Source organism: Limulus polyphemus, unplaced genomic scaffold, assembly GCF_000517525.1.
Source record: "Limulus polyphemus unplaced genomic scaffold, Limulus_polyphemus-2.1.2 Scaffold2111, whole genome shotgun sequence".
In the NCBI taxonomy this organism is placed as follows: domain Eukaryota; kingdom Metazoa; phylum Arthropoda; class Merostomata; order Xiphosura; family Limulidae; genus Limulus; species Limulus polyphemus.
Genome location: NW_013667721.1, coordinates 123,754 through 136,958, shown reverse-complemented (window position 1 = coordinate 136,958; position 13,205 = coordinate 123,754). Strand labels below are relative to the sequence as shown.

Sequence of the window (13,205 nt, the reverse complement as noted above, 5' to 3'; positions counted from 1 at the left end):
GCTCGGGTTATAGGGTTGTTATTCATTTCTATCAAGACTTATTGAACCTACGTGTTTTTCTAACATCATGAGGTTATATATATAGAGATATGTACTTAGTCTACGTCAATCTCGGTGTATATTAGTGTGTCAAAATAAATCATTAAAATTCAATGTTTTATTGTAAACAATTAGAATATATTTATTAAAGTTGTCAACGGTCTCCACTTAAAACCACTCTACATGTTTCGATGTAATTACGTCATCTGCAGGAGTAACTTACAAGACAGGTTTCATTTTTTATACACTTGTTACATGTCATGCGATATTTTTATATTATATTATATTTTCATAACTCACTGGACAATCTTTACAGTAAGTCACGCCAGATACTAATACAATGACTAGCTGGACCTTCATCTTTAAATACTAAGTTCCCTTTTTTTATATATATTTTGCTATTATTGTTTATATTCCCAACGATTCTCGGTATGTATGAGTCATAGAAAGAGACTAAGCTAGAATTATAAAATAACACACAAAATTTTGAAACAGCTTATAACAGTGAGACATTAGTTTTCTAAGAACAAATAATAATAATCGGATAGAAAATGTAATTTTTGTAGCATTATAGTATAGTATTGAGAAAATGACATATCGTTTGCATTATACAATTAGCAATCTAGTTACTTTTGTCTTCAGTCCATGCAATGGTCAGGATTTAGTTATCGTCTTGGTGAGTGAGCCCTGGTAGCTTCGAAGAAAGAAGAATCGGTCTAAAACACCTGCTTGATCAGTGGGTTTTGAACAAATCGCTTTTCACTAACTTTACACTGTATTTGTGATCTTTATAAATGATGACCCAAACTAGGTCTTCTGTGAGGTTTCTCATGCATTACAAGTTATTAAAATATATAACTGAAAAATGTGCTCTGCAGAATGAATGGTTATGTGAAATCATAGAACTGATGCATCATGAGTTTATTAAGTTTATATACACCTGTAGTTGCAAAATGTTAAATACAACCAGTTAGTTGGATAACACAATTAGTGGGGAATGTTTGTGATGATGGCATGTTTTCTACAGACTAGAGCCCTGGTAACTCTGGGTATGAGCATTATTCTCAAAATACTAGTGTAAGCCAGGGATCTTGGGTTCAAGCCCCAGTCAGAGGAGATTGCTTTCCATCAATTTCTGAAGTTTATAACTATTCTGATCTCTTTAGTATCATGTCTCAAGGTTATCATCATGCCATAACCAAAAGATCAAATACATTGTTAATCCTCACACTTTTTATTACATATTAAAATAATTCTGATTACAAAATTTGTCCAAAATTAGTTGCTTTCTGTGTAATTATTGGAAGTAACAGAAGAATGTGTATGAAGTGAGGGACAGATATACTTTCATTTTTATGAGCCCCATTAATTCATAAACAGAGCACATAAGGCAAATTTAAATAAGGTAGTTCTATTCCTCATGATACTGTTACAGCACTGATAAAAAAATACACATGCTTCTGATGATGAAAAAATGACCATTAAATTATCTGGTCCACTTTATGTCAAAGTAACTTTTTTTTCTTCACATGATTAATTTTCAATCATTTGGATTTATGTTTTAAATGTATGTGTGAAAATCAGTGGATTTTCTTTCCTAGTTCTTTGATAAAAATTTATAAATAATAAACATTTTTAAAATAGTGTAAAATTTTCTCTAGAATATGAAATTCACTGTTCAACTTAATGGTCCTTTAACACACTGCCACATCAATAAAAAAGTGTGACTGATATACATTTAATACCTTTAATTAGTGATTAAATTACTATTTATTACTTAAGATTTTAGGGGAGGATATTCCATTTTCAAAAACATGTATTATTTGGTGTGGATCAAGTTACATGTACGATAAGTATCTTTATAGTTTTAGCTACAAGTGTGGTATTTCCATTTGAGAGCTATCTAGCAATTGGATTAAAATGTTTACAATGTTTTTCATTCTTTACAGAGAACAGCATTAAAAGCTTTTACAGTTCAATATAAATGTAACTTTTTCCAATCTTTTTATTGTATTATTATAATAAGAGTTATGCATTCCATTTATCTTTGTTAAAGAATTTTAATAGAGAGGTAATTCTGATTTTAATTTCCAAAATTTTACCATTTTCCAGGTTCCATTAAAAAAAAAATGACATGCTGATATGTGTACAACTGTTTCCTTACTTAGAAATATTATAATGACTTCATGCTGTAACATACAAATAAATGTGTATCCAATATCTTTACAAAAAATACAGTATATAATCCTTATTCATCAATATAAGGTAGCATTCCATTTTGCTCCTCCCAAATTCAATACTAATATTCCACTAAAACCAACCAACATATCTAAACTGAAGTTACTAATATCTTAAGTTATTTTTTCTTCCATTATTAACTTTAGACAGCAGTTTTTGGATTTAAAATGGATAATTATTCTTGAAATTGTGCATGAATATTCTAGAATATTTACAACAAACTGTTTTGTTAACTATGTTAAATTTTTTGTAGCTTGTATTAAAAGTGAGTAACATCTGAATTATTTATCTTAAAATGACTAAAATTGTTGCTACAACACAATAAATGTCCATCATTATACAACATGCCCAAATAGCATGTATATTATGCTACTACACATGAAATTTTGTAAATATATTGCATGTGTGTATAACTTAGTGTATTTGAATGCAATTTAATAAAAGGCTTGAAAAGCTAAGATCAAAATCAGTTTATAAATTCTATCTTAATATAATTTCTTTCATTTATCATAGTCAAATATGAGACATTGCATATTGAACATCCTGTATAATTTCTTGCACTGAACTCTGAGTTACATTTATCACCATAATTAACTCAGACGTGAATCAAAAGTTAGATATGTATGTAGCATTCATTAAAAAGTTTATTAAGATTCTGTCAATTGGCTATTTAAAAGAGCATTTGGGTAACTGAAAGCTTGTTAATAACAAATAGCATTATATCACTAGTATGGAATATTTTATATCCTTCAATTTAGAGAAAAAGTGCAAAAAATATCTTAAACAATGTATTTTTTTATTTTGTTTGAACATTTTAAACATTACATGAATAAACAATACTAACTGTTTACAGTGTTTGTCAACTTTAATGATTTCTACACATTTTTCTTCCTGGCAGTATATAAAAAATACATATACAATTATTTGGCCAAATAAATAAGAATTAAATAATCTTAATCCCAAAACTTCACTTTTATTATATTGAAAATGTACATGTAGTCAATACCTAAATAAGACAAGTTATTGCTCTAAAACAAAATTCTATACTGGGAAGAACTAAATAAGTTAGAACATTAAATGTAATAACAATTAGGTTTTAAGATAATATTCATAATTATTACAATTTTAGCCTCTGACTAAAGTAAAAGATGCATGTAGAATAAACAGCATAACATTAATGAACATTAGTGAAACCTGATCATCTGTCAAACACACTTGTAAAAGATCTATAAGCTAAGGATCTTTTCAAATTAATGATTGTTATCTTATAATAAATGTCACTGATCAAAAACATCCCATAGAATCAATTAAGTGATCAGTGATTACCAATAACTTTTGTGTTATATCTTGTTACAAGTCTTTCCTGATGATAAAGACCTGAAAGTATGTGTATACGAGCCCACCAAATCTAGCCATAAGCCTGAAAGAAACATATTTGTGCATATGAAAAACAAACAAACATGGGGTTACTAAATGTATGCATGTATACTCAAAATTCATTACCACAGATTCACTATTAAGTTACACCTTACACCCAAACAGAATGCCACATTATGTTACTGAAACTAAATAAGAAAGTAAGTACATACACAATTTTACTCCAGCGTATGTGTACATATATCAAAATACCTTTATATGAACCTTGTACAAAATACTAAATACAATTAGGAAAAAAATGAGTTTCCTTAAAATAATTATTATCAGATATTATCACATATTAAAATATTAGCCATACTCTCCTTTTCTAATAACCTTTGTTAAGGTATAATTTAAGATTAATGAAAGACAGTACTTTCTACGTGTAAATGTATAAGAATTACATAAAGAGAAAACTTATTAAATTTAAAATGTGTGGTTTCAGACTCATTTCTAATTGAATTTCAATCAAAAGTTTCAAAAACACAAGATATAGTAATAGTAATATTATTTAAGCTACTGGAACATTTTAGAGTTCATTAAACAATGCACAATGAAGAGGGAGATCAGGAGATTGTCAATAAAACAGAAATAACATTATCAAAGTTAAACAGTAAATGATGAGATCTGGCAATTGACTAAAACTTCAGAATAGAAAGTGATAGTAAAATCTATCATATCGAAAAGGTAGTATAAATATTCAGTCCCTGATTGATAAAAAAAGCTCTTTTTAGTCAGGTAAAACAGTTTATCATTAAGAAGTGGATACTTCAGGAGTCAAAATTTTTGCAGTATACATGGGTCTAAGAGTTAGTTGATGTCTGGAAGAGGCTCCGTATCCTAAAATAGAAAAGAGAGCTTTTCTGAAATGTCTGTTTCTCCAAACATATATCAATGGGTTAACACATGGGTTAAGAAAAGTCAAAGGTACCAAAGCTGTGTACAACTGGTGCAGTTTCTCACTATCCTTGCCAGACAAGATCACTAGCAAAACCATGTGATATGGAAGAAAGGATACACAGTAGCTGATAACAATAGCAATCACTGTAACAGCAGTCTTGATTTCCTTCTGTAGACTATATGATTTGTGGATAATAGCAATGGTATGATGCAGCAATCTTCGAACCTCAAACCAAATACGTGTATGCACAAATGCTAAAAAAGCAAAAATCATAAATGCAGGAATGACCATAAAACAGAGAATATACTCTTTTGGAGCCACTGCAAGGTAGTCACACTTCTGGTCAGGAGCCCACTTGTTCCACACCAGTAGCAGTAAGGCTAGTATGGTAGACAGAAACCACACAAATAACACAACTGACTTTATTATACGGGGATTGGTCAGCTGAGTGTAGTGCAAAGGATAAAATATAGCCAGGTACCGATCCAAGCTGATGGCAGCAAGATTATATGCTGTAGCATAGGCTGGTAGCAAAATAAGAACATATCTCAGCAAGCAACAGTATTTGCAGCTATCAATATGCTCAGGTACAGAGAAGTATGCAGCATGATAGGCCATGGATACTCCAAATAACAGGTTGGCAACACACAGGCTGACCACTAGTTGGCTTGTGACTGTCCTGAGGCGACGATGAAACAAGATGACCAAAACTGTTAAAATATTGATGACTATTGTCAACAAAGTCCACATTATTTCCACTCCCATGATAACAGATGTTTTCCATTCCAGCGTTAAAGTACAACCATCACAAGTGCTAGATATGTTAGAAGTAGGGAGACTACTGTTGGAGACCATATCAGAGAGGTTAATGAGGTGCAAAAACTGCAACCTAATATTTCATACTTCTAACACTCAGTGTTTTCACAAAAATATTCTTCTTCAATATTGTAGCAACAAACCTTAAAAATCCAGCATTAGGAATAACTGTTCTTTATGAGAAACTTGATTAGACCACCATCAATTCTCAAAATACTAGTGCTCAGTTTGGTTATACCTACTATGAACTACTAATCACTTGTTTTATACAGTGTTCATATAGCTGCTCTAAAAAAATCCATCTCTAGTTACCAAATGTGAGCTTAACTGCTTCTACAAATACACACTCATAGGTTGTGATGAAACAACCAGTCAGTGCCCACTGATTTACTAATACTGTCTCTAGTGAGTTCTTAAGCAGACTGGTTGTGCCTGGGTCTGGGAGAGTTTCTAGGAGGATATTTGATAGTACCGGCTAGGTCTATAAGTCAAGTAATTTGACACTAGAATAAACATCACTCTTCAGTGCTGCCTGGTCACAGAGGAGCTATTATATGCTCTAGGTGGCATGATTGCATATAAGAAGAGAGCTTCAGCTCATCTACGTGAGCAGTTACACGTGTGAGGTTTTTATTTCTTAAAATTATATTTCTTTCTTTATATATTATAGTACATTAACATGTGTGCAGCTCTCACGGTCATCTCTTAATAGTTTATAACTTACTGTGTATTTGAGTTAGTTGGAAAGAGCACCCACCCACAATTACATGTCAGAAAGTAAAATTTGTAATTCTTAAAATATACTTTACTGGTTACAAGTACTTACTCACAAGCTTCTATTAAAACACAGATTCACAGAAAGAAACACACCCACAAAGTTACTCCTTAAACCATATTTCAACCATATATTCTATGCAGAAAAAAAAACAAGTTTCCTGAATTTTATTCATATAGTTCTCCATGGTTCCTTATTATACATTTCTTAAGTTTTGCAGATAAAAAGGTATCACTTTTTTTTTGCAGTTTTCTGCATGTTTTTATAGAAAAATTTTATACCAGGTCCAAGTAATATACAGTAATTTCAGAATATGAAACTAACTAGAATGTCCATCCAGCCATATATCTTGTCCATATATAAAAATAAATGGGGAAATACAACAAGATAACAGGCATTCTTTTTTATAAGAACTAACAGTGCATTAACAATAATAATGTTTTGTGTTTATGTAAAAGTTAACCATTCTGATTTCTAGAATACTGTATTTATCATTATTTGGCAAGGTCTGTAATTTAATATTTTTTTTTCTTTTAAATAACACTTCATTTTGAAGAAAATCAACCAAATTTTTAGTGCATGTATATGACTTTTCTTAATCCTGGTTACAAGTAAAGTGAATAATTAAATAAGTATTGCAAACAAAATGAAACACTAATTCATCAATAAAAATACAGGTAAACTTATTTGTGACAGGTAAAGCAAAATAACTTACTAAATACAGCTCAAGTACAAACTAGACTATTGTTTGCAGCAAGCAAAATGAACACTGAAATGAATAAACTGTAGTTTACAAAATTAACAATAGAATTTATGTGACTCATTCCTAATTTTAATGCAAACTGGAGTTTATTACAAGATAAATCTATTATGCTAAATAAAATAATAATCTATATCTCCAGAATATATGTTTATGAGCTCAATACTTCACTATTACAGCTTCATCAGGAGCTATCAATATTTTACAAGTCTACTAATCCAACTGGATTAGTAAACTTGTAGGATATATATAGTTCCTGAAAAAGCTGTAATGGTGAAATACTGAGTTAAGTTAAATGAGTTTTCTTTAGTCGTTACAAGCGTATTATAGTATATGTATAGAAAATTAACCAGTAAGTCAACACAAGTTTAACAGTCTTACATTTTGTGATGAACATTAAACTATAAGTAAGGTTAAAGCATTACTGGAGATATGTTAAGATGACTTCTTAAAGTAGAGATACATGTATCTCCAATAAATTTGGTTTACATGTTTCTCTGCTCGACAAGAACAGTGATAAGTAATGAACACAAGTGTGAATGTACATGTCGCTCTTGAGGTTGGTCTAAACATGCACGCAAGTGCCCTGCCCTCTTTAATGCCCCTCCCTCACACACACACAGCTGGAAGTCTAACAAATCGCTTTCTGTGTTCAAAAATGACATAATACTAGTTCTATGTACTTGTATGTATGCATGTATGTAATGCTTTTTCATCACAATGAAAATAGTTTAAAGACAGTCACTGAAAAATAAATAAGATAACACTTTCTTACACAACATTTTATAAGAATATAAAAAAAGAATGAAAATTACAGATAATACACTCATGAAGAAACATTATAAGATTCAAACAAAAGTGTAACAATACACATTTGTTTCACGAGACAATCTTAATACATTGGGTTTATATTTCCCTACATTTTACAAACAAAGTTGTAACAATTTTAATATTATTCTTATTTTCTATATTATTTTGTTAAAGACTGGTAAGCCACATAAATTCTTAAATAAAGCAAGAAAAGTACAGATACAGACATACTAAAAAACAGAATTGCAGGTACTAATACTTAACATTTTATGCTTTTATTTCAAAGTTGAACCAAAGTTTTAACAACAATAAATGACTTACATGTTTTATACATATAAAAATGAATGACTGTTTATAAAAATATACATATATCCTATTGTACAAGGATAGGCTGTCAATTTGTAGTTACTGAAAAATAACTGATAATTTGGAATAAGGAATCTGCACTGACAGTATTTCCAATCTGGTGAAATTACTTATTTGTATCAATAAGTCTCACTTGAAGCACTGAGTAGCAGCCCACCAGAGATTTCCCATTGACTGTTATTAATAGTCTATTTCTGGTATTTTCAAAGGTACAAATTACATTAAATATGGCTTTTTTTTCTCAGTTTTTACTATTCCCTAGTTATGCACAGATGCATATACACGTGTAATATTATACATTACAAAGCAACTGTAAAATTGTGGCTATATCCACATTTTATACTCATCCTAATCAAAATTTTCTTTATATTTTAAAACATTCCTGACTTGACAGCTATTATCCAACAACTTTTCATAATTTTATTTCTTTATCAAACTTACAATAAACAATAACTTATTCTATGCTGATATACCACTTCAAAAAACTTTAAGATTGCTAACGAGCATTCAAACACACAACTTTCTAGAGTTTGTTCATATACATACACCATGCACATCCACTTGTCAAATATCAAGCAGCTCATTTATCAAACATTCTAATTTAGCCAACAGCAAAGATTGGTTTAAACCACTCTGAACTGAAATCAAACAGACTAAATTGGTTTAAACCTCTCTGAACTTGTATTGAAAAGGCTGGATTGTACAGTAACATGTACATATAACTTACCATGGACTAACAGTAGAAAAACAGCTAGTCTGTAAGGTTTGAATTTTGTTTTTTGCTTTATCTTATTTCAGAATACACACTGTATAAAGTTCTTTAAAAAAATATTTTGCATATTACCTAAACTTACTGAACCTTTATACTGCCACGAGTTTTATTAACAAGGACCTCTGAACTACATCTACATAGTAAATGTAATGAGTGTTCAAAATTAACATCTATATATATATACGGTAATATTTCATGTACATAAACTTCAAGGTTGATTTTTTTTTTAATCAAAGTATATTGATAATTTCATTCCATGAGCTCCTCAGAAGTATATAATTTCTAAACTTACTTTACAATTACAAAATTGCCAAGTATTTTAAATTTTCATCACTACGTTTTGAAGTGGAATCCTAATTACATTATTTTTAGATGTAAACCTGTAAAATGATATTTTCTTAACTAATGTTATGATTTCCAAAGAAGAAACAAACTATTCATAAATTCAGATTTTTTTCATTACTAACTATCAAGAACCTTAGAAGATATTCAAATTAAGACATTAATACATATATATTTTATATTGTATTCCATTTCCAACCCTGTTTTACTAAACTTATTTGTTGTTTTTAACAGATCCTATAACATATGTACAATAACTTTATTGTAGAGAAAAGAATTAATGTATTCGAAAAATAAAAACTGAACTATGATCCACGTTCATCATTATACCTAAAATTATATACACATTTTTAAAACAGCAAACTATCATACACCCTTTTTACCAAACAAAACGTAGGTTTAATTTGCCAATGATTTGAGACATAAAATAGTTTTGAAATTAATCATATAAGCCACCAATTTCATTTAACAAGTAACTTTTAAACACACCTTAAAAATTATACTGATACTATACTCAGTGACACTATTTTAGAAACATAGTTTGGGATTCAAATTCAATGACAAGGAACCCACTTTGAGACTAATAATGCTTGGAGATGGCTTGAATGGGTACCTGATGATGACAAAACCTTATTGAAACGTTGTACATTTACTGTTATGTTAAACTTGTATTAAAGTTTTTCTTCATTACCATTCAAGCCGTCTCCAAGTATTGATTAGGATTATATGAAATCAAATAGTGAAAGAAATTTTGTGAAGGGATTCAAGATGGTTTTCTACAAGTATACCAAATGTTTACAGAATCAAATGTAAAGAATACTATTTTAGATTTATTACTAACCACCAATGTGTAGACTGTTACAAGAGCAGAAGTGAAGAAATATTTGAGGATGATTGATCATTGCATAACTAGATAGGTTTAACAGTTTTATACATGATGGGATCAAGAAAAAACTTAAATTCTAGTTTCTAATTTTTAAAAAACTAAGTTATTAGTGAATTGACCTCAATCATGCAGATGTTAAGATATTAATCCCTTGATGTTAAATAAAAATAAGTGATTTGAAAATAGATTAAACACCAGGACTATCATTTTAAAAGTGGTCAAAGGTTAGATATGCAAGTCTCTCTTATTTTTGGTATGTCAAAAGATAGTGGGCAGGTGTCTCAAAATTCTAGAGTTGCTAATGTTACTCCTGTTTTTATAGAGGGGTGATAATGGTTTTCCTGAAAATTATACTTTAGTTAGTCCTATAGTCCATCTGTAGTAGGAAATACTCTTAATAAAAGAACCTTTGCAAAGTCATTTAGTGAAATATGGTATCATAAAAGAAAGCCAACTTGGACTCACTAAAGTAATGTTTTCTAACTGGTGCCTGCGAGTTGCATCTGACTCACAGCTAGGTTTCATTCTGGGCCCAAGAATTGGAAGGATCCCTTAGTTAAAATTTAAGTTTATAAAATAAATATATATTATAAAGAGGTAAAATAATATTTGCACATTTTTCATTCTGTCATAAGTTATCACACCCATGGATTGGTGAACAGATATTACATGTTCTGAGTCTTTAATAAAATTACACAATATAAGATTATGTGGTTAATTAGCAATTTGATTTGGTGGTGAATTGAAAGTTGTAATTTGATCTCCCATTGGTGTGATGTTGAGCAGCCCTCCATTAAAAGATTATCTTGCCTTACTCATCTGTTAACTAATTTCTTTTTAATATCTTGTTATCTGAATAATGGAAAGAGCCTGGTTTTGACATACATTGATTTTCTGAAGACTTTTGTTAAAGTGCCAAACAGAAGGTTGGCTAAGCAAATCACATTAGTGGGAATAGGGGAAATACTAGTTGACTGTATTGTAGAATGAATTATGAGAGAAACAAAACTGAAACTTTGTTACTTGTGGTGTGCCTCAGAAGTCACTGCTTGGACCCATACTTGTTTTTATTTGCATTAATGATATTGACTAAAGCTGGGCAATAAGAGGAACTTGCTAACTGATTAAGCTTAGGACTCATTAATTGATTATATGTAACTTTTTTTTTTCAAACATAAAATTAATCTTCCTATTTTCCACTTGTTTTGTTTTTTTTAAAGACATTTTCAAACTGCCCTTTGTTTAATTTGATGAACATCTTCAGGTACAACAACTTAGATTTAAGTTACTTTTTTATTCCTTTAACTGTTTCACACGAAAATTTATCATACATAGAATGAAATATGAAGCCTGTAACAAGCTGAAAATATGATTAATACAATTCTGTGAGTTCTTCCCTACAAATGTTCACAAGACTGCTCTACTAAAACTAAACAAGTTCTTTGTTAAAAATAATTTTCTTTGGATTTTTTATAATTCAGCAAAAACAAATTTACAACAATCCTAAAAAACAAATTCAGTATAATATTTATTATTTGGTAAAAAAAAACTTGTGATAATATTATATGATCTCTTTGCAGTGATTAAAATGATTCATAAGGTGGAAAACAAAATATTATAAGAAATTTTAAATCACGGTAATATGAAAAAATCTGTACAATTATAGACATTTCAAATGTTTTATCAAGTTCCATAATTAGTGAGGAAAAAAAAATTAACTTAAAGTATTAAAAATTCACAAGCTTTGAAGAAAGTTATTGATATGGATTAAAGTTTAGAAAGAACACACCAAGATGGTTAATTTTACATTTCATAGTACAGGATGGAAGAAACTACTGCATTTGGGTTATTATAACCTGAATCCCACATGACAATACTGACTTTTGTTTCCCGTTTTAGTGCTTTCTATCTAGTTAAAGTTAGCCACAATTAAACAGAAGTCCTGTTCCTGTAAGTAGATTAATGACTTAACAATATTAATTATTGTTAAAACTGATATTATTAGTCCATGGATAGTAATTTCTGAAAAACATAATTAAATGTGCAAGTTGTTCAGCAATCATTTTTTTGAGTGAATAAAAATAATGAATATTAATTTGTCATATTTTCTTTTCGTTAAAGCATTATTACCTTAGGTAACACTGGTTATATTTATAGCTTTTAATAAGTAAGCAGTATATTAAGTTAAACTGTGCTATTATTTAGCCAGATCAGGTAAACATGAACATTAGTATGGCTAGTAATGTAACAAATGACCACAAGGCTACACCCTCATATTAGTGATTTGTGTATAAGCAGAACATATGCATCCTGGTAAGTACAGTAGGACCAATGAAAGGAAGTAGTAATAGCCGATATTTCAACTACTTTGATAATTAAAATAATCAAAAATTGTAATAATGGGAAACACTTTTCAATTAGTTGATTATTTTTGTGAAAGTAATCAATTTGATTGTAATAGTGATCAATCAACTATCTTATGTGACACTAATCAATATAATTACAATCAAAAGTAACTAATAATATCAATTAATCCAGTTAAATTGCTCAGCCCTAATAATGACAGGAGCAAAATTAGTAAAGTTTGCTGATGACATTAAACTCTTGGGTATTTCTAGCTATATTGAGAATGTTGAGATACTACAGAGTGGTTTAGATTGATTGGCAAATTGGACAAGTATTTGGCAAGAGACCATTAATTATAGTAAGTGAAAGCTACTGCATTTGGGTTATTGTAACCAAAATCCCACATTTAATATAGATGGGAACCAATTCAACAGCATGATTGAAAGGACCTTAACATATTGGTGGATAAATCACTCAAACTATCTATGCAGTGATCTGTTGCTAGTAGTAATGCTAATAGAAGTTTAGGGAGTATATACACACATACTGATTACAAGTCAAACAGGTGATTATCTCTATGCAAATCATTAGTTAGGTCTTACTTGGAATACTCTGTACAGTTCTGATCTGTTAGTGCTGTGGTGCATGCAAGTATAACTAAAGGAGCATATAAATTATATCTGGAAGTATAAATTTAAAGATAATGATTACTATTAAGTAATACAGTAACAACAATTA

The 13,205-nt window shown here is 29.7% G+C and overlaps 1 protein-coding gene and 1 long non-coding RNA gene across 2 annotated transcripts in view; both read right to left on the bottom strand.

Moving 5' to 3' along the window:
* Positions 1-3,054: 3,054 nt before the first annotated feature.
* On the bottom strand, positions 3,055-7,676 carry LOC111087403 (adenosine receptor A1-like). The gene has a single exon (XM_022393943.1). It carries the CDS (start codon positions 5,447-5,449, stop codon positions 4,448-4,450), a length of 1,002 nt encoding a protein of 333 aa, XP_022249651.1. The 5' UTR covers positions 5,450-7,676; the 3' UTR covers positions 3,055-4,447.
* Positions 3,055-13,205, bottom strand: part of LOC111087404 — a 17,167-nt gene continuing 7,016 nt past the window's right edge. The window contains exon 2 of the long non-coding RNA XR_002612106.1: positions 3,055-3,697. This is a non-coding gene — a long non-coding RNA (uncharacterized LOC111087404). The remainder of the gene's footprint in view (positions 3,698-13,205) is intronic.

Excerpts from the sequence above, each read along its gene's own strand:
- LOC111087403 (XM_022393943.1), bottom strand. The coding sequence starts at position 5,449 with ATGGTCTCCAACAGTAGTCTCCCTACTTCTAACATATCTAGCACTTGT.